This window comes from Emiliania huxleyi (genome assembly GCF_000372725.1).
Source record: "Emiliania huxleyi CCMP1516 unplaced genomic scaffold EMIHUscaffold_36, whole genome shotgun sequence".
Classification (NCBI taxonomy): domain Eukaryota; phylum Haptophyta; order Isochrysidales; family Noelaerhabdaceae; genus Emiliania; species Emiliania huxleyi.
The window spans coordinates 19391-40179 of NW_005199274.1; the positions used below are offsets into that span (position 1 = coordinate 19391).

General features: G+C 66.7%; 3 protein-coding genes across 3 annotated transcripts; 2 read left to right on the forward strand and 1 right to left on the reverse strand.

Annotated features, from left to right (window-relative positions):
• Positions 1 to 1128: 1128 nt before the first annotated feature.
• On the forward strand, positions 1129 to 7634 carry EMIHUDRAFT_208609 (hypothetical protein; the record flags this gene model as incomplete). The annotated part of the gene is made up of 10 exons (XM_005772284.1): positions 1129 to 1293; positions 1485 to 2274; positions 2411 to 2598; positions 2756 to 3106; positions 3326 to 3697; positions 3879 to 4214; positions 4396 to 4815; positions 4971 to 5816; positions 5889 to 5927; positions 6180 to 7634. The coding sequence occupies 10 exons, from the start codon at positions 1129 to 1131 to the stop codon at positions 7632 to 7634; spliced, it is 4962 nt and encodes a 1653-aa protein (XP_005772341.1).
• A 612-nt stretch (positions 7635 to 8246) lies between these two features.
• Positions 8247 to 8671, reverse strand: EMIHUDRAFT_355187 (hypothetical protein; the record flags this gene model as incomplete). The annotated part of the gene is made up of 2 exons (XM_005772285.1): positions 8247 to 8342; positions 8463 to 8671. A coding segment is annotated over one exon (209 nt), but the record flags the coding sequence as incomplete, so codon positions are not given.
• Positions 8672 to 13155: 4484 nt separating this feature from the next.
• Positions 13156 to 14868, forward strand: EMIHUDRAFT_101945 (hypothetical protein; the record flags this gene model as incomplete). Its single annotated transcript, XM_005772286.1, has 6 exons — positions 13156 to 13512; positions 13593 to 13649; positions 13759 to 13824; positions 13943 to 13975; positions 14589 to 14668; positions 14811 to 14868. The coding sequence occupies 6 exons, from the start codon at positions 13156 to 13158 to the stop codon at positions 14866 to 14868; spliced, it is 651 nt and encodes a 216-aa protein (XP_005772343.1).
• Between the last annotated feature and the right edge of the window lie 5921 nt (positions 14869 to 20789).

Below are 20789 nucleotides of genomic sequence, written 5' to 3' on the forward strand. Positions count from 1 at the left end.
ATAGCGACAAGGTCACACGCGGACTCTGACAGCATGTCAGCTCACCACCTCGCCTTCTCTGTCGCTCTCCTGGCCCAGGCCCATCAGTATCAGGTCTGAGCTGTCCTAAACCGCACTTACCTCGGGTCTGCAAGCTCACACCGGCTCGTGATGCCACGGAGAGGGCTCCGAGATTGTCCCCGGTGGACCCCATCCGAGCCGATTGCGAGGGCATTACGGAGGTCATTGTCGGCGCCATCGACTGTGAAATGTCCCGACCCACAGCCCTCATGCACTAGGCTCATGGATGCAGTCATAATATGTAGGCCTTGTCTCCCGAAGTTTGGAGCAATAGCCGCAAATAGTACTTTTTGGCACTTCATCGCGACACGTCCAGGTGCCGACAAAGCGGCTTCCCAGCTCACCACCTCGCCTTCTCTGTCGCTCTCCTGGCCCAGGCTCATCAGTATCAAGCCTGAGCCGTCCCAAACCGCACTTATCTTGGGTGATGAAGCTCACTCTGGCTCATACCACGGCTCTGCAGCCTCACACACGCCCGTTTCAGCCACAGACACCGCCGGCACGCACTCCCACTTCACACACGCTCAAGCACAACCCCATCAAAGCACATCCCTGCTCAGAATGGGCAAGGGCTACCACCTGGTGACCCTGGTAGCCTCTGGCTCGCCACTGCACTCGGCTCCTCTGCAGCGGTCTCGGCTCTCGCCACCACAGCACGCCGACGGCAAGCTTTGACGCCCGTCTGGTGGACCTGCTGTGGCCACAGCCGCCCCTGACATGCATCTCGCACCATGACTCGACACCGGGCCCGCTCAGCTTGGTCGTGGCGGCGTGTGTGAAGGATGCGCGGCCGAGCCGCTGGCTGGCGCCGCTTGAGCGTCCGAGATGGCCGCAGCAGAGGCCACGCGTCGCGCCGCCGGCCAATCCCAGCCTCTCGGCGGTCGAGTTGGTCGAGCTGGCGGGGCCGGCGAAGATTTCGGGGACGTGACCACAACTCGGGCAGCGACAGCGCGCTTGAGCTTAGCTTGTCCGACACCCCTCAAAATCGGGGTCTTTTCAATAGGGCCCACCTTGGCCTTTAATCTTACTTTATCACCGGGAACGGGCGTAACGCAAAAACGTCCATGCATGCTTCCCGCGTCGGAGCCCGGTGCGTGGACGCTGGGGGGCAACGGCCGTGTGACGATCCGGCTCGGCAGGGCGAGGCTGGTCCACACTACCGTGACCAACACGCCGCGCTGGAGCAAGCTGCCTACCCTCGGCCAACGCAGGCTGCGCTCCTTCATGCCGAACGTCCAGGCGAGAATGCATTGCAGCTGCTGCCCTCCCCACACTGCCTCTCTCCGCGCCGCTTTCTCTGCTCCCTCTCGCCCTCGCCGCTTCTTGAGCCACGCCGGCCTTACACTGCTGCCCTCACGGCTGCTGCCCTAATCTACTGCACTCACCGCCGCTGCCCCCACCGCAAGCCGCCCTCACCGCCACAGGCATGGATCTCAGAGCTTGCGTCGGACCCGCACTTTCTGGAGCTAGATGCTCCGGTCGCTACCATTCTCGATGAGCTTCTTTGCCTGCGACCCTACCTGATCCTCTTTGCTGGCACCGCCGCGGGTGCTCTCAGGTTTGAGCTGAAGCGGAAGAAGCGTAGCGGAGGCATGGCGGTTGATACTTTGGTCGACGTCGACCTGCGACGCTGCTGCTTCTTCGTCTCCACACGCCTTCAGCGGCCCGAGACGGGTACGTCGCCCTTTCGCCCGCCGGTCCGACGCGCGCGGCTGACTCTGCGCGAGGCGCTTCTCTGCGCTGCTGCGGGCGGCGCTCCGAGCGTGGTCCGCAGGAGGCGTCTGCGGCGCATGTCTCAGCTGGTGCCTCGGCGGTGGCGTTCGGAGCCGGTGGCGCCCACTCCACTATGGACCAGTGAGGGGGTGGCGCCGTTCGTGGTGGAAGGGCAGGCGGCAGCGGCGGCACTCGACAAGAGTCTCGCTGGGGCAGTGGGCCTTGCCGTGGCGCCCATCCCACCCGCTCAGGCCAGCGCAGTCGAAAGCGTTGCCACGCTGACAGGCCTGCTGGCCCGCGGGATGAGGGGCGGAGGTTCAAGCTTGCGACCGGACGAGGCGCTGCAGGCGGTCCGGCTGCAGCTCTGGGCCATCTACTTGCGGCTGCCGTCCGCTGCTCCGCCCGCAGAGTATGAGGCGTGGCGCGATGCGGGCCTTGTTGTGGCAATGCTCGAGCTGCTCGTACTCGCGCCGTCGCTCTGTCGACTCGAGCGGCGAGCAGGTCGGCCCTGATCACCCCCATTGGTCGCATCTCTTCTCACCGTTGCCTCTCACTCCGTTCTCTCTCGCCGCCGCGGCTCCCCTTACCCTTGCTGCCCTCGCAGCCGTCCCTCCCCTCCCCGTCGCCTTCCTCGCAGGCGAGGGAGAGTGCGAGCCGCGGTTGCTCGGAGTCGCGGCGCCACACGAGGCAAACGCGCGTCTCTCTGGCGCCACACCAAAGGCGCAGGCTGGGGTGCCGCACGAGGTGCGAGCGGAGGCGCGAGCGGAGGCACGAGCGGAGGCGCTGGCAGAGGCACGAGCGGAGGCGTTGGCAGAGGCGGAGGAGGTCGAGGAGGAGGAGGCGCCGGAGCGGTAGCTAGGGAACCAGTAGCGTCCGTAGGCAGTCCTGCGGTGACAGACGACCCCTCGTCTACACGGGATCACACGGCGACACCTCGAGGCTACGTGCCTCACTGCCCTGCCACTCTGCCTTCCCTCCGCAGGCGCTCGACGACAGGCCGGCACAGGCCGCAGTCACGGCCGCTCCGAGCGGTGCAAGGGTCGGCACTGAAGACGATGCTGGAGCTGGGGCGAACGCTGCGGCTCGGCTCGACGACAGGTCGGGCTGTGCGTGGATGGCGCTGCGCGCGACCGCGGTGCGCGATGCAACAGCGGCCGCGGAGCTCGCCGCCTCTGCTTTCCCGGGCGTGGGGGGTGACGATGCTAGAGCGGCGCGCGCGGCCGCCGCTGCCGAGGCGAGCCTGGCGAGGTCTGAGTCACAGGCCGAGAACCGGCGCGGCCGCGTGTGCGCTTGCTGCGTCCGGTGCAGCCGCTACGCCGACTACGTGCAGCAAGTATCGGAGCGCCCCTCTCTCTTTTTGCCCGATCGCGCATGCATCTCTCTCGCCTCGAGATCGTCACATCGGACCCTCCCTTTGCAATCAATGGCCCACCGATCCTATCCTTTCCCTCGCCTTCCACCCTCTTCTGTTCTCCCTCCCTTTGTGCAGGTGTGGCAATCTACCGTGACGCGTCATGGAGGTGTTGCGGACAGCGCCTGCACGCATGACAAGAAGGAGGGCCTTGCCTGGGGGGCGGCGTCTGCCCGCGGTGCACACGCCCTGTCGGACGTGTGGTGGCTGCCAGAGCTGATCGTCTCGAGGCTTACCGCGGTCGACACGCGATCCACGCGACGCTTGGCCTCCGATTGCTCGCGGTTGCTCGTTGCCGGCCTCGCCTCTCTTCCATTGCTTCGGTCCATCCGTGGGTGGTGCGACCTCGCGGGGTTCCTCGAGGCGTTCGCTGCGAGTGGGGGCATCGAGGCCGCGGGTGCCATCGCGACGGCCGAGCCCGGCTCGCAGAGGCGTGACGCGACGGCCTCCCCTCCAGAGGCCACTCTGGCGGGCCTCGCCGCGCCGTGTGATGAGCAGACTGATGCGGAGAAGGTGCGGGCGCCACCGTGTCGACCACGCTGCTACTCCTCTCTTCTCCGCTACCTCACCCCTTGCCATTGTTCCTCTCCTCATTAACCCCCCACCGGTTCAAGCTGTTTCACTCGCTCTCCGCGTCTCTCACGACCGCCTCGCCGTCGTCGCCCTCACCGCCCTTCCCCCCGGCTCCTCCAAGGTCACGGCGGCGACGCAGCTCGTCGCACTGGCTGCACACGAGCCGCGGACGAGGCTGGCCGTCGAGGGGCGCGTGCTACCGGCCCTGCATGAGCGCCTCCTCGCGAATCAGCTTGGGTGGCCTCAGCGCTCCCATGATCCTCCGTGCTGGCGACGGGCGGCCGCCTGTGCGCTCGCGCCGCCACAGCGGCTGCCTTCGCCCTCGGATGGCGCAGCCCTCCAGGGCGGCTGTGAGGACGGCGAGCGCCACTCGCTGCTTGAGCGTGCCAGCGGGCGGCTGCGTGCGTGCGTTCCTCGCTGCGCGGCGGCACTCGGATCAGGAGTCACAACCGAGACGGTGTGACCCACCCTAGTGCAAACGTTCTCTCACGCCCAAGGGGCTGGCAGGGCGAACCCACCGCATTCTCGCCATGACCCCCGTCTATAGATCGGTCCTCTCACGAAGACCTCCTCACGAATACATTGCCACGGTGTGCCTATCATTACACTGCCAGACCCTCCCGTCTTCAACCCTGCAGGCCTCACACCTCCACTTGCTAGCATACTACGTCGAGACCCACTCGGCGAGCTGCGACCCGGCGAACCACATCACGAGGCTCATGGGGCCGCTTACGGAGCTGAGTGAGCAGCTCTTCTACGACGCCCACGCCGCCACTTCTGCGCGGGGCGAGGATACGGTGTCGAGGCTACGCCTTGCTGTCGCCGCCCTGCGCCTCGCTCACAGCCTCTTCGAAACCAGCCACGACCACTCTGAGCTGCGCCGCCTTTGGCGATCCGTGTACCTTCGGCCGCGGGCCGTGCAGTGGGCACATACCGTGGCATCGTCGCTGCTCACCCCCTCGGCTGACTTGCTCTCGCTCGTCGTAGCGCAGAGCGGCTCTTGCGCCGCGGCTGGCAGGCTGATGCGCGAGGGCTGCGCCGCGGCATCACACCACTTGGTGCACGCACCTCCAGCTTTCACCCTCGCCATCGTGTGTTTCTCCTCCGCCGCCATTGTCGCCTCTCTCGGCCCCACCATCGCTCGTTCCGCTCTCGCCCTCCACCCTTTCCAGCTAGACCTTGTCCCGCCCCAGCTCGTCTCCCGACCCGTCAGGTGCACGTGGCGACACTCGTCGGTGAGGAGCGTGAGACGGCCGAACGGGAGGGGCTCTCGCTGCGCGACCTTTGGGCCTCGGCCAGGCCATACGTGCTCTCGTACCTTAATAAGGTCGCGCATGGAGACGATCTCAGCGCTGAGGCGGCCGTAGCGCCGGGGGGCTTGCGCTTGCGAGAGCTTATGGCGCCGCAACGGTCGGCCACGCGCTGCGAGTTTCCGCTTCTACGCCTGGTTGCTGATGCAATCGAGGGCGGTCTCGAGCCATCCGGCGCAGCACCCGCCGTCGCTCGATCTGGCCAGCGCGGCTCAGCAGCCAGCCTGTTGGAAACCATGTGGCGGCGCGGAGTCGCACTCTACACGGCGAGTGAAGCAGCGTACCGGTGGCGCGTCGTGCGCGGCGCTTGCGAGTCGGGGCGCGGTCGGCTGGAGTCCGGCACGCACCAGGCACCCCGCCTGTCCGTGCCGCCGGGGCTTGAGATGCGGGCGAGGCTATGCAGCCGCTACTTCGAGGCGCTCGCGTCGCTGGCTGCCTCACGCGGGCCGACGGCCGGCGATCAGTTTATAGCGCTCGGCGTGGCGCGCTCGCTCGTCGCTGAGATCTCGCTTGAGCGGCACATCTGCGAGCCAACGAAATGGGCTCCCGCGACCGGCATCGGCGGCTGCAAGCAAATGCACGACGGAAGTGGAGACACCTCCGGGACCAGCAGCCAATCCAAGCCGTGCCTCTGGCGGGACTCGCCTGCCTTCTCCACGGAGGACGCGCCGTCGGAGGGCGAGTTCGGGGAGAGTGACGATTCTGACCTCTCCGAGGTAGAAGTGGACGCTCCGCTGGCCTTCCCAACGGTACCCCGCTTGCGGCCAGCGGTATCGCCCCGGTCGTCGCCCAGATCGCCCCGCCTGCCTCCTCTCGGCAAGGGTCACGCAGGGAAGGCTTCCGCCGCGGCCAGGCAGGCGGTACCAAAGCTGCAGCTCTCCATTTCAGCCCTTCGTGGAGGCCGCCCGAAAGCCGCGGCAGACTCGCGACAGCCGCAGCAGCCCCTGCAGCTCTCGTCAGATGCCCAGTGCGTTCTACCCCTGAGCAGCGGCCGCGACGCTTCGCGGCTCAACGCCGCTGCGCCGCGATCGCCCGCGCCGCCATCCGCACGCCCTGCTCGAATAGTCAGTGCGCGGACGGACCGCCCTGCGCCCGGCCCTCTGCCGGTCAAGGATGCGTCAGCGGTGGACGAAAGCCAGTCGCCTCGCGGCCTCTTGATGGCGCAAATAGCCGGCAAGACGGCTGAGAGCGCAGGTGGCAGTGCGCGCCCCTCGCTGGCGGCCGGCAACCTCTCCGCCTCGGCATACCGGGCAGAGTGCGGCACGCGGCTGCTCTACGCGAGCGATGACGTGCGCCGCTCCGTCTTGCTCCTCCTCCTCACTCTCCTCGTGGCGCCGGGGCAGCACCAGCTTGACGCTACGAGCTCAGACAGGGCTGGCGAGACGTCGGCCCCAACAGCGGCGTGTCGTGCCCTGGAGGCGCATCTCAACCACCCTGCCAACCAGGCCATCCTCCCCTCCCTAGCCTCCGCCGCTGCGCGATGCGGCGAGGCGCACACGGTGCTACTACGCCTCCTCTGCGGCGCGCTCTACTCGCACCACCGCCACAGCTTCGGAGAGACCATCGCGCGTGGCGCCTTTGGCACCGTCCGCGAGCTCGAGCGTCCGTGCCGTCCGGACGGCGGGAAGGGCGCCGAGGCGCCACTGGCGGTCAAGCTCGTCCCAAAGGCTGCAAAGAGCTGCTCCTCGGGCCACCTACCAGAGGTGTTTGCGGAAGTCCTCGCTCTAAGGCGACTGCAGCCGAGCGGCGTGGCGGCGCGGCTTGTCGATTACGGCTGCGACGCGTCCACTTTCTTCCTCGTGATGCCGCGCTACATGCAGTCGCTGCGTGCGTGGCGGCGCGAGGCTTGCGGCGGGACGGGCGAGCCTCCCACCGGACAGCTGTTTGCACTGTACGCGCAGGCGCTCTCTGCGGTAGCGCAGATGCACGACGAGCACATCGAGCACTTTGACATCAAGGCGGACAATTGCTTGCTAGAGGAGGTGGGCGAGGTGGGCCGAGACGCGGCGAGCGCACCTGACGTGGCCCGGGCGGGCGGCCTGCGCCTGGTGATTGCGGACTTGGGGGTGGCTCGCATCTATGGCGCCGAGGAGCAAGGCCGGTCGCCACGCGATCGAGGCACCGAATGCGTCAAGAGCCCGGAGATGCTGGAGGTGATTGGACTTCACAGGGGCAGCGCAAGGGCGAGTGCCAACGGTAGCGCCTGGGGCGGCGCTGCTGACGCCGCCGCCAGCAGTCCGCGCGGGGCCTCGCGCATCACGCGGGGCAGGCCTGGAGACAGAGCTTGGGCGGTCCCGGGGGCCTGCGACGTGTGGGCGTGCGGCTGCCTGCTGTATGAGGTGCTGACGGGCGACTACCTCTTTGAGGAGGCGGACTGGTTCCGCTTCTACCTGAGGGTGACGTCGGAGGACCAGCCCATCCTCCTCCCTCCCCACTTGTCGCGGATCCCCGCCAGCCACGCCGACCAAGTGGCAGCCTTTCTCGGCTTTGTGCTCGAGCGCGATCCTCACCGCCGCCCGTGCATAGGAGCGGTGCGCGCCAGGTTTGGGCAGCTTGCCCGTGCGTGAACGCGTGTAGCTCGAACGCAAGCGGCGGGCAAAACATTTACGTTTTGCAATTTATTATTCGTCGGCCGTCGCGTCGGCCGTCGCATTCTCGCAATGTCGAACTGCTCAACTCACACCGTCACAGTAGAGAAGGGGGGCCCCGAGAGCGAGATGGAGAGAGAAAACTTCATATGGAAAACTTTTCACACACCACAGAACTCTGAAAAGAGAAAAGCAGCAGCGCGAGTGCGCCAACTCCAGTCGATACGTGTAGTATCTAAAGATATAAGGGCCTCGCGTTGTCCGCCGTTTATCCCCGTGACCTGCGCAATTCGTGATACCGAGGAGTCTCGAGCTTCAGCTGGTCCTACCATCATGCCGCTCTCGGAACCGCAGCGGCGCGAGCGCCGCGCCGCGCAGCGCGCTGCCGAGGCTCAGGACGCGGCTCGCGGGCAGCGCAACCGCCCGGCGCCGAGCCGGTGCTAGGCCGCCTCCGCTGCGCCTGCTTCCTTGCGCGCCGCTGGACGTCGGCCGAGAAGACCGCTTCCCTCTGGGGACCCGACTCCGCGAAGATCGCGCGCGCGTCGTGAGTGGCGGCGCGCGCGCGATCTCCGTTCCCGGCCACGCCGGTCGCAGTGGCATGGGCTCACAGGCTCAAAAGCGCTCCCGTCAACAGCGAGCGAGCGCCGCCGCTGCTCCTCCTCCCGCCGCCGCTCCGCTCACCGAGACAAACTCGGTGCCGCCGTTCTCGCCGCCGCCGCCACCGCCGCCGCCTCGCCCCTCGCCTCCGTCACCGCCGCCCTCCATCTCGCGGCGGCGTCCCTCTGATGGCGCGGGCGCCTCGCTCACCGGCGCCTCGCCGCCGCCCCCCCCCTTCTCGCGCCGCTCCGCTCGAGCGTGGCCGCCGCCTCCCCTGTCAATCCCGCCGCCTCCCCTGTCATCCCGCCGCCCGCACCACCGCCGCCACCGCCTCGCGCCTCGCCGCCGCCGCCACCGACCGCCCTCTCCCCTACGCCGCTGAGCGCGCCGCGGTGCAGGGGGCGAGCCCCCGCTGCGCAGCCTCACCGCAGTGCACTGCGCTCTCCGCGCCCCTGACGATTAGTTGGTGTTGCACAGCATGGAGCTCGGCGAGCGTTTAGCGAGCCCCTCAGCTAGTCACAATAAATTGCGTGAAGATTTCCTAAGAGTGTTCTCCACGCTATCTACTAATCTTTGCCGCGTCATCGATGGGCAATAGCTCACTGGACAAACTGGGCGGCCACCGCGAGCACAGCTGACCCAAAGATCACGCGGGCGATCAGCTGCCCCTGCCCAAGCTGCGGGCTCGCGGCCAGCTCTGCGCCCAGCAGCGCGGTGCGCTCCTCCTCGTACGCCGAAGCGTACTTCTCCTTCCACCGCAGCTTGTTGACGCCGCGGAGGATCGTAGGAGGCTCGCCGATCCGTGCGTAGACGCGCTGCTGGAGCAGCTCCTCGATTTCGGCCTCGGACCGCTCCCTCTCCCTCTTCTCCGCCGCCGCCGCGTCGGCCTCCGCATCCTCACTGCTGATACGCGCCAGCGTCGCCGCCTCTGCCGCCGTCGGGGCCTCCGCCTGCATCCTCTCGAGCGCACTGCGGACAGAGGGCGCGTCGGCCGCGCAGACCTTGCGGACGGTACCCGAGACGTCGATCACAAAGCAGGCCGGCTCGTCGTACAGCGGCGCGAGGCTCGACTCAACCAACATGCCGAGCAAGGACGTGGGCGCCGTCTGCATCGTCGTGCCGACCGACCCGGCGGGCGCCTCCGCGGCTCCCGGAGCCACCACCGCGACGCACGTTGTTCCAGTGGGTGCGAAGGGCGCACCTTCCACCTCAGGGAAGCCGCCGACGAAGATTGCGGCCTGCCGTTCGCTGACTCCGAGCATCGACGTGAGTTCGTTTGGAAGCACGTCGCCTGCCGCGGCTCTCAGCACGGGATGCGCGGCGCGAGGCGGCAGCAGAGGTGCGGCAGGGCGAAGAGGCGCGGCGAAGGCGACGGCGGCGGAGAGGGCGGCGAAGAGCATCTATGGCTGTCGGAGGTGGGCTTGAGCACTTTAGGGTCGATACTGTCCCGTTTTGCTGCTCACAGCTAGGGACGGCCTCTGCGTCAAAGTCAAATCACCCCCACCACCCTACCACCTCCCACCACGGCAAACCTTCGGCTCCCGCTCAGAGGCGCCCCGCGCCCGTGTGGCGCGCCGAGGCGGCGCCGAGGCCGGCGCCTTGCACCCGGCCCGCGGCCGGCACCGCCTCGCCCCACAACTGACCGCCCTGCGGCCCCTGCGCAGGCGTACCACAGGCGTCGCTCAAAAAGCGACGCCGGGTGTGGGCTGCTCCCTTGACCCGTCACCCGCCGCGCCCTCGCCCGGCCGCCTCACCGCTCACGGAGCGTGCTCGCCGCCGCCGCCGCGCGTCCCGCGCCGCCACGCATGCCCCTTGCCCTGACGCGCGCGCTCTGCAGCGGCGCAGAGCGCGCGTCCCTGGCACAGACGGAGCAGCGGCCGCGCCAGCGGTCGCTGCTCCGCCCCCCCGTCGCGCGCGCCGCGCGCGCGCTGCCGCCGCCGCCGCCGCCGCCGCCCCCTCCTCGCCGTCTTCCCCACCCTACCCTCTGTTGCGCGCGCCGCGCAGCCGCGCTGCGTGCCCCCGCCCCCGCCCCCGCCCCCGCTCCCAAGCGCCCCTTCCCCGGTAGGTGTGCGGAGAAAGTAGAACCAATCGAGAGGTGGCAGAAGCCGCCGTGTGTGACACATATTGCGGCACGTGAGAGTGAGACAGAGCCCCGGCAGCGGCCAGCGCGCGCGCGCAGCGGCCAGCGCAACAGGCGTTTCAAACAGCAAACGGGACGGCCTGCGCAGCCTCTAACTATTCCGCATTTTCGGGACCCCTCTCGATCGTCTCGCCCTCCCTGGTGTGTTCAAAAGCAATACTCAACTCTCGCGCCGGCTTTGAACCCGGCCGCGCCGGCTTTGAATCCGCTTCAACCCCAACGCGCACTCGGTCCGATCTGATGCCGATGGCGGTGCGCCGAGACGCAGACGGCGGCCCGCCCAGCCGTGATCGTGGTGGCGATGGGCCTGCGCTTGTGCAGCTGCCAGCTCTCCAGCAGCAGCAACCAGCAGTGGCAGCACCAGCAGCCAGCACCCCCCCTGACGCCCTGTGAGCTCTGTGTGGCTCTTCACTACACATGTATTTCAACAGAATCAGAAACACACCCAGTCCCGGTCTAGATTCCGCTCGCTAACGCGCTCTCTCACGAGCCCAAAAGGCCCAAGAAGCGAGATGGATCGTCGAGAACCACGTACACTAAGAAGGCGACGGCTAGCAGGGTGGCCGCTGCCGGGTTGTCTTGCAAGAAATCCCCGAGCCTGCTGTCGCCCCGCACGGGCTTGCTGTCGGAAAAGAATACCGGGAACATCTTTTCCGCTGAGTTCCACTTCAGTCCGCTGATCGGCGTCGCAAGCTGCGCACTGGCCAAACCAGTGGGCGCTGGTGGCGGCTCGGGCGCCTCCTGCAGCGTCTCCTGCTGCACGTATGTCGGGTCCTCGGACAGCCTCTCGCACTCGGCCAGCAGCGCGCGAGGGTGCTGCGATCGGTCCCCGAGGCTGCACCGAGCGCGCACCAAGCCCGACTCGTCGACAAGCAGGGAAGTCAGCACCGCCGCGGCGTACAAGTCGACACCGAGTGCCGCCGCGACACGCACACCGACCGCAGACGAGGGCGGTGCTTTGACCACTCGGACGCTCCCGCCCTCGGCCTGTCGGGAAGGGCACACGGCGACCAGATCGACATCCAACGCGTCGAAACCCGCCAAAGTGGCCTCGTCGACTGCCGGCAACGGGCTGCCGACGCAGAAGAGGGCCGCCTACAGGATCGTCCGCGTCTCTGAGCCGGCCACACCGCTGTGGGCGACTCGTAAAGCACTCGGAGAGCGAGGCCTGTCGGCCAGCTACCCCAAGCAGCTCGCACACATCTGGGGGGAGGCTCACGCCAGCGGCGGCACTCATGGACGGCTGTGAGCGCCGTTGCGAACGCGGCAGCGACGGCGGCGGCGACGACGACGGTGGCAGGCGCACATTCCCCGCCTTGGCCGCCTGCTGCAGCAGCTCGCGCCCGCGCGTCGGGTTGCGCGCGAGCTGGGCGGAGAGCGCAGCGAGCCGCTCCGGCGATGAGAGCTCGAGGGCGGCCTGCGCCTGCAGCGCCGACAGGGCGATGAGGTCGCAGAGTGCGAAGGATAGCCCCTCCGGGTCGCGAGCCACGCTCAGTGGCACGCCGTCCTCGGCTCGCCGCCGAAGGAGCGGCGCGTCCTCCTCGCGACCAACCTCGAGCGCGTCGCAGAGCGCGTCGAGCGAGGCGCCGAGATCGTCGGCGCCGGCGGGGTCGAGCTCCGCCGTTAGGGCGATTGCGACCTCGTCGGGTGTGCCCTCCCTGAGCAAGCTGCGTACGTAGCACGGCCGCACCCCGCGCAGGGTTGCGACGCCGCCGCCGGTGAGGCCTGACAGGTCGAGCGTTGCAGCCGTGCCCACCTCGGCCAGCCTGCAGCCCTCATCGCACAGGACCGTGGCGACTTCGACAGATGGGCCGGGCTGGCCGGTGTGCGCCAGCAGCGATTCCTGCTCCGCTTGGCTGATCTGCAGCGGACTGCTGGCTCCCGGCAGCAGGGGCTGCGTGAGCGGGAAGAGAGGCGTGCCGTGTGCGAGAGGAAGCGGCGAAATGGACGCGCTGGCTCCCGGCCTGAGGCTCGCGCCATCGCTGGAGGAGACGCACACAAACGGGACGCCTTCTCCCGGCGCCGCAAGGAAGCGCGAGTCCTCGGTGTTGACGAGCACGACACCAGACGCCCCCGCGGCGACGCAGTTGCGCATTTTCTCCTCGAGCGAGCAACTTCCACGCCGGACGATGGCGATGCCGCCGTGCATAGGGCTGAGCGGCCCGTTGGCCTCCGCGGGCTGCGCTGAAACTAGCCTCCCCGAGAAGTGTACGTGCTCTCCTTGAGCGTACTGACACATTACCGACGAGCCGGACGACTCGACAAGCCCTTGTCCGCATATGAGCTCGCGAAAGACAGGCCGGCTGCCAAAGCGAAGGCCCTTGCGGTACATGGCCGGAGCGGTGGGCGGCGCGAGAGCGAGCGAGAGAAAGGCGAAGTGCATGGGCACCCCCATGGCACCAAAATCGGTGAGTGTTTTTTTGCTTGGTGCAGAGAGTACCACCAACCATCACTTTAGTTGGTATAGATTATACAACCCCTGCCTAGACGAGTACAGCTAAAGAGTACCCGGTGCTCCCCTGAGGCCCTGGGGGCCCGTGAACATCTTTAGCTTGTGAGCCAGGAAAAGGGTTGCCTTTTACAAACAACGCTCCTCCGGCGCAGCAGGGGTCCCCGGAGGGGGGCTCAAGCGCTCCACGCCACGCCGCTTGCGGCGGTCCTATTCCCAGCTCCGCTGAGGGCCTCGGCGCGTTATCCAACGGAGCAAGGCGGAACGAAAAGAAATTCCGGCTGCATACTCGATCCCTCGCCTCATTTTGCTGCATGCTGTCCTGCCGACCGACCCGCCTGCTCTCGCGCGCTCGCAGCAGCCACAGCAGCCTCGCCTGCTGCCGTCCTCGCCCGGGCCGCCTTCTTTCCACGGCCGCCAAGCCCGCCACGCCGACGCTTTCCGCGCCGACGCCGACGCCGCCGGCCGCCGGCTTCAGCTATGTCGGCTTTGCCAAGGCGTACCCCTTCGCCAACAACGTGCTGATCGCGACCTGCAAGACGTCGGCGGCGGACCTGGTGGCCCAGTGCGCCATCGAGCGGAAGCCCCTCTCCGAGGTCGACTGGAGAAGGAACATGGTGTTTTGCCTCTTTGGCGCCGTATATCTCGGCGCCTTTCAGTACTGGTACCAGGTGCGCGAGGCGTGCGCCGGCGAGGCGGCGCAGCGCGAGCCCGGTCCGACGCCCGGCGCGGCCGTCCCTGCCCTCGCCAGGTCAACATCTTCAAGCGCCTCTTCTCCAACGCCGAGCGCTTTTGCAACCTCTCCCTGGTGCGCTCTCCCTGTCGCGGCCTCCTCGTGCTCCGGCACTCACCGTCCTCCTCCTCCGCCGCCGCCGAACGCACTCACCCTCCACCTGCTCCTCCTCCGCCGCCCTCAGGTGGCCAAGCTGACCGACCGGCCCGGCTTGCTCGGCCTCGCCGGCCAGACCGCCATCGACCTCTCGGTGACCCGAAACTAGACGCAGACAACACGTCACATCGGTCTATTGCTCGTGTCTCGACGGTTGCACAGCCTCAGTCCCATTCCCCACCGCCCCGCCCGCCGCCTCCTCCTCCTCCCAGGTGCTCAGCTGCGTCTACCTGCCGACGTTTTACGTCTTCAAGGCGCAGCGACCGAGATAGCCAGATCGCCCCAGACCGGAACGAGATCGGACGAGATCGGCCGTCCCTTCGCCAGGCGGGCGTCTTTTCCGGCCAGCTCGACCCGCCTCTCTGGCTCTCGGACGGGCTGCGCGGGTGAGAGGAGCTGAGAGGAGCTGAGAGGAGCGGAGAGGAGCGGAGAGGAGCGGAGAGGGGCAGTGAGGAGCAGAGAGGAGATGAGAGGAGCCAAGAGCAGCCGAGAGCAGCCGAGAGGAGCCGAGAGCAGCCGAGAGGAGCCGAGAGGTGACGAGAGGTGACGAGAGGAATTTAGGTACTCGGCCAACCTGAGGAAGGACGTGTCGGACGTGGTGATGGTGTGGGGCCCGGCCGACCTCGTCTGCTTCTCGGCGCCGCATCTCTAGCCGAGATGGAGCGGAGATGAGCCGAGATGGAGCGGAGATGAGCCGAGATGGAGCGGAGATGAGCCGAGATGGAGCGGAGATGGGCCATGAGGAGCCGGGTCTCGCATTCTCCTCTTCCTCGCCCCGCTCGGCCGCGGCATGCCCCGGCGGCGTGCGGCGGAGGACTCCCGCCCTCCTCTCTCATCGCCTCTGTTGTGTGTGAATAGGTGCCGATGTGGCTGCGGCTGCCGGTGAGGCTCGGGCGTGCTAGATGCAGTCCTAGATGCAGTCCTAGATGCAGTCCTGGGTGGGCAGTCCACACACCCCTAGCCCTCGAGCCGGAGCCCACCCGGGCGCCGCACACCGCACTCGCCGCCCCCGTACCCACAGACGGCAGGCCGCCGCATATCACTCACTCGGCCCCTCGGCCGCTCGTGTCTTTGCCGCAGGCACGTGGTCTCTTTCGTGTGGACGGCATACCTCTCCTTTGTGCGCGGCTCCAAGTAGGAGGAGCAGCCCCCCCCACCCCCACCCACCCCCACCCATGAGGACGCCATGACTGCATGTACCGGGCGGCGCTCAGCCCCTCCCTGCTCCCTGCTCTCTCTCTCTCTCTCTCTCTCTCTCTCTCTCTCTCTCTCTCTCTCTCTCTCTCTCTCTCTCTCTCTCTCTCTCTCTCTCTCTCTCTCTCTCTCGCCGAGGCGACGCGCTATACACGCGATGTACAGAGTCTCGCGCATTGGTTGGGCGTCTGTGTGCTTCCACAGCGCGATAAGCGCCCCTACACCCACGCGTGCGCGGCACACGCACGCATTCTCATTGATAATAAGCCGATGCGAACGGGTGTTTCTGAGAAGCCCAAAATGAATTAAACTTGAAAAAAGAAAGATCGGTTACGCCCATCTCACAGTACGGACTGACAGTACTCAGATCTCAGTAGAGAGGGTTCCGTTTTTATTTATTTATTCATCGGCGCGGCGCGGACAAAGTGCATTGTCGGACTACTGTTGGCGGTTGCATCCAAGCGTTTTTTCTTTTGCAAAAAAAGAAAATTGCACAACGTTCCATCTTAATATTGCAATAGGACGGATATGCGCGCGCCCGAATAAGCTGTGCAGGACGGCCGTCGCCCGTGGAGGACGAGGGCCTGTCGTCGGCGTATCGGGGAAGTGCAACTATGCACCCCCGAGTGCTATTTCTGGCCACAGCCTGCTGCTTTGCTGTGACCCAGCCGGCCAGCACGACATGGTGCGAAAGTCGGTTGAAGACGTTGCGGGAGCACGTCGCCGCACGCCGCTTCGGTGAGGCTTATGACATGAGCACCTCGCTCGACCATTCGTCGCCAAGCAGCCTTCCAGCAGCATGTCTCGCGGATAGTCCCTACCAGGGGCTGGCAGACCTGCTGGTCCTCGCGGACGGCCCGTGGGTAGGTCCTCACCTGCGGCTGCGCGATCCGGGAGGTGACCCGGAGGTGATGCCCATTCATGCCTCGGACGAGTGGGCGCTTCTGACCACCAGTGCGATCAAGGTGACCGGGTTCACTCTCGACGGAAACTTTGTGATGCTTTCCCACGGCGCGATCTCCAACGGGCAACGGGCCAGAGGCACGCGTGGGGCGGGCGACTACACGCTGGGCGAGAAGGAGATCCTAATCATCCCCGCCGTGCCGGAGGACCAGTGCGGCGACGACGGGGCAGCGGTCTTTGCAGGCGGCCTCGTCGATACGTATGGTGGCATCATCAACTACTTGCAGGCGGCCGTCGAGTTTGCCAATACCTTTTTCGACGAGGCGTCGTGGGGCAGCTTCCGGCTCAAGCCGACAATCGTGGCGCCCGTGTGCGTAGCGGGCTTCACGTACGCAGGCTGCGGCAGCTTTGAAGACCGAGCGCTCGGGTGGAATTCGTACGACCCGGTATCCGACGCGCTCGACACACTCGCCATCGCCGCTTGCGAGGACCAGCGAGGCCTCAGCCCGCTGGACTTCCTCTTCTACGGCGTCGTCATTCCGGGCTGCGAGGGCATCGCATGGTCGGGCCTCGGCTGGGTCGGCTCGCCCGGCTTTGTGATTAACCTGAACGCCAACAGCCTCGATCCATCCCTCTTGCACGAGCTGGGCCATAATATTGGCCTCAACCACGGTGCGCAACTCACATCGCAGAACCGCGGCCGCGTCCTCGCCGAGACGACCTTCGTCGACGCGTGGGCATCAACGCGGCCGCTTGGCTATCAGGAGTACGGCTCGCTCGTCACACTCATGGGCAAGGGCGAGACGCCCTCTGCCCAGCCCATGCTGCCAGGTAAGCTCATGATGGAGTGGGCATCGCGAGATGCCGTCGTCCGCGTGGAGCAGCCGGACGGCTGCGGCGTCTCTGGCGAGACATGCGGCCCCTACTACCTCCAGCCCACCGACAGCGGTACGTTTGACAGCGGCGCATTCGTCGGCGTCCGGATAGCCTCGGAGATTGCGGACCGCTACTTTTGGGTGGAGCACCGGACACTGAGCGCCGTCGTCGGCGACAGGCCCGCAATCGTGGTGTGCTCGGCTTCGTACAGCTCGAGCGCAGAGTCGCTCGGCGGCGGTGGCATCACCGGCATCACCGTCCTGGCGGACGCTGCAACGGAGGGCGACTCGTCAGCGCCACAGGTGCACGAGATGGAGGAGCTGCTGCTCGATGCATCCGTCGATGGCTCTGGCTTGCCTCTGTGGGTGCGGGTGGGCGCCGCAGACTCGCGAGGGTACCTTCCAGTGACCATCGCGGCGACTGCGCCGGGTCCGTCGCCTCCAACGCCTCCTGCACCTCCGGGAATTTTCCAGGGCTGCGACGACCACTGCTGCAACACCGTGATCCTCGACAACATCGAGTACACGCTGTACACGAGCGCGCCGTGCTGCTACGGCAAGTGCGCCTACCAGACCGTGCTGCCCGGGTCGAAGGTCTACTACCTGCAGTACGTCGCCGATGACTGGGACGAGTACATCGTGGTCGACAGCCTGTACAGCACGTCGTGCTTTCACCAAAATACCGTTGCCAGCCACGTAGTCAGCTTCTTCACCAACGAGGAGGTGGCCGACGCTGCATCTACTGAAGCGTGTCCCGTCGTCTCCCTTTCCGCCAAATCGCCCCCGTCGCCCCCGCCCTCTCCGCCGCCGCCGCCCTCCCCGCCGCCATCGTCACCACCACCAGTGCCCTCTCTCCCGCCGCCGCCAACTCCGCCGCCGCCGCCGCCGCCAAACCCGTCGCCCTCGCCGCCACCTCCACCGGTCCCGGAGCCGCCCATGCCATCGCGGCCGCCGCCGCCTTCGCCGCCGCCGCCGTCTCCGCCCAGGTCGCCACCACCGAGCCCTGAGGCACCGCCGCCAACACCACCACCACCCCTGGGCCCACCGCCTCCGTCGCCCACCCCGCCGCCGCTGCCGCCGCCGCCGTCGCCACCTCCGCCGCCACCGCCGCCACCGCCGTCGCCCTCTCCGCCACCACATCCGTCGCCGCCGCCGCCTCCCTTGAGCCCGCCGCCGCCACTCCCACCCCCACCGCCATCGCCATCACCTCTGCCGCCGCCGCCGCCCCCATCACCGCCACCACCTCCCAAGGGGGCGCCTCAAGCACCGCCGCGCCCTGCGCTGCCGCCAGCGCCACCTCCTCCACCCAGCCCACTGCCGTCGCCGCCGCCGCCCTCGTCGCCTCCGCCACCGCCGCCGCCTTTGTCTCCCCCTCCACCGTCGCCTAACGCGCCGCCGCCATCGCCACCGCCATCGCCCCCACCGTCGGCCCCACCGCCCGCGCCACCCCTCGCGCCACCGCCGTCCCCTCCACCTCCGCCATCTCCTCCACCTCCGCAGCCGTCATCACCGCCTCCTCCGCCTCCGCCCTTGCCTCCACCGCGCTTTCCGCCGCCGCTGCCAAACTCACCACCGCCATCACCATCGCCACGACTACCCGTGGAGTTCTCAGCGGTCCTGCACATGAAGCAGTACATTGCGATCTTGTGCGGGGAGATGTTTGTCAAGGATGAGGAATTGATACAGGACACGATTTGCTGGCTCGTCGAGCTGGAACCGAGAACAGAGAGTTGTTATTGCAACGTGAAGGGATGCGATGACTATGAACCGAACAACCGTTTCATCGACGTCATCATGCAATTCCCGAGTGGCAAAGTGGCCGAGGAGGCGGAGCAAAAGATACGGGACGCGACAGCGACTGTCGAACAGGCAAACAATTTTTGGCCACTGCTCGGAGGGAAGAATGCACTTGCTGATCCGCCCGATGGTGAGCTGCCCGAAATCGAGGTGTCAACAAACGCTCCGCCGCCGCCGGTGCCCGCCCCTCTGCAGCCCCCGAATTCGCCGCCCTACCAGAGGACGAGCAATAACACGACCATCATTGTCATCGGCGCCATCGTCGGCTCGTGCGTGCTCGTGACGATTTGCCTGGCGACGGCGTACTTTATCTACCAGCGGCGGTGTGCGCTGGCGTTGGGCTCTCCTGCATTATGGTCGGAGCAGCCCCTCACCCGCCACGGTCGGGATAGGCACGAGGCTGCTGAGCTCAAGCTGCAGGAGCAGCGGAAGCTGTCCGCCGCCGCAGCTGCGGCCGTTGCGCGCGACCGGCGGGGCATGCCGCCGGCGCGGAGAGGGGGCGGTGGGGGTGGTGCCGGCGGCGGCGCCCGTCGCGCCGGCGACCGTCGCGGCGGTTCGATCCCCGAATCGTCGCGGCGGTCGATCGACTCGCAGCGGCACGGCTCGATGGGCGCATCGCACGCGGCGTCGATGCGCTCGTCGCGCGCGTCAGCGGTACGGCCGTCTGAGATATCCCGCACCTCTGCCATGATTTGACTCACCCGGGGGCATGTAGTTTTTATTCTGGGCTCGCCTGTACGATGAACGGAAAGAGGGGGGGGGGGGGGGGGCTCTAAAGAAGAAGCTAGCGTGCGGCCAGGGTTCGGGCTCCTAGCAGGATAGACAGGTAGGGGAAGGGGTCTGTTCTCTCTCTCTCTCTCTCTCTGACTCCTCGCTCGAGCCAAAAGCCCTACCTACCTACCTACTATCCCCGGGAGGCCGCAAAAACGAAGCGAAAAATAGGAATGGAATGAGTCGAGGAGCAAGCATTCGCGTAGGGAGGGTGGTACCTTCTGTGAAACTGAAACGCGGAACGCGATCTGTCTCGCGTTCCTCAACGCTTGCGATTCAGCTGTCGCGCCGCTGGATGATCTTGCTCAGCTCGCCGAGCTCGACCTGAACGCTCAGCGGCGCGACCGCTGAATCGCAGCCGTTCGTGCTGCCACGCATGCATCGTTGCAGTTTCACAGCCTTGTTATTGAGAAGAAAATACGTCCTATGGCGCTGTGCGCTGGTCTGTGAGAGGTTGAGGTGCGAGCCCTGGAGGCCCTGGGAATGGGGGGAGACTACCCGCGGGCCTAGAAGGCCCGCGCGCAGGGGGGTGGGGCATTGAGACCGGTCATGAATGAGTGCGCGACACGCATGTTGCGAGCAGCGTTGTTGATGTTTTGCGCGTCGCCACAGACGGCGGCGCGCGAGAGCTGTTGCGAGTGGTGCTGGACAAAGCCCCGGGCGCTGCCGGAGGCTGTGCCGTAGTCGGTGCGGTCGACGGCGCTCGGGCTGCCGACCTCTTTGGCGAAGTTGAAGATGATTCTCTTGGTCGGCGGCGCGATGCCGCCCTGGCTTTTGACGAGACAAATTTTGACGATTCCGTTCTTGACATGGAGCGCGTCGTAGTACTGTCCCTTGTGCCCTTTGACCCAGCCTTTACCGGTCGCATGGACGAGCGGGCCCTGTGACTTGTGGCCGCGCTCTTTGCACCCAAGAACCTTGAGCAAGGTTTGGTCGAGGGTGTTGCCGAAACCAAACTTGTGGCCCAGTGACGCACAGCGCTATGTGTCGCCGTTATCGGGGCACGCTATCCTGTGCAGTCAGGGCAAGTGGGGGCGGGGGGCAGTCCCACCGGTCTGTTAACTGGTGTGTGGGTGTCTCCAGTCTCGGAGGGGGGCTTGAAGCTAAGAATATTTTATTTTGATGGCTGGCATACAGCCGTCGCAGCCATCGGCCGGAGGGATGGCTGCCGCGAATTCGACCCGGCCTTCTCGCCGCCCCCGACACGAGCGCAGGTGGCTTTGCTCTCGCTCCGCGAGCCACCACACCCTTGTTCTGGATGGCTGGCGTCGTTTTCTCTCAGCCATCGCGTTGGAACGCTTGGTCAGGATATAGTAAGCTCAGCCATCCTCCGGCCGATGGCTGCGACGGCTGTATGCCAGCCGGTGTGGCATTAGGGAGGGGATCAAAATAAAATATTCTTAGCTTCAAGCCCCCCTCCGAGACTGGAGACACCCACACACCAGTTAACAGACCGGTGGGACTGCCCCCCGCCCCCACTTGCCCTGACTGCACAGGATAGCGTGCCCCGATAACGGCG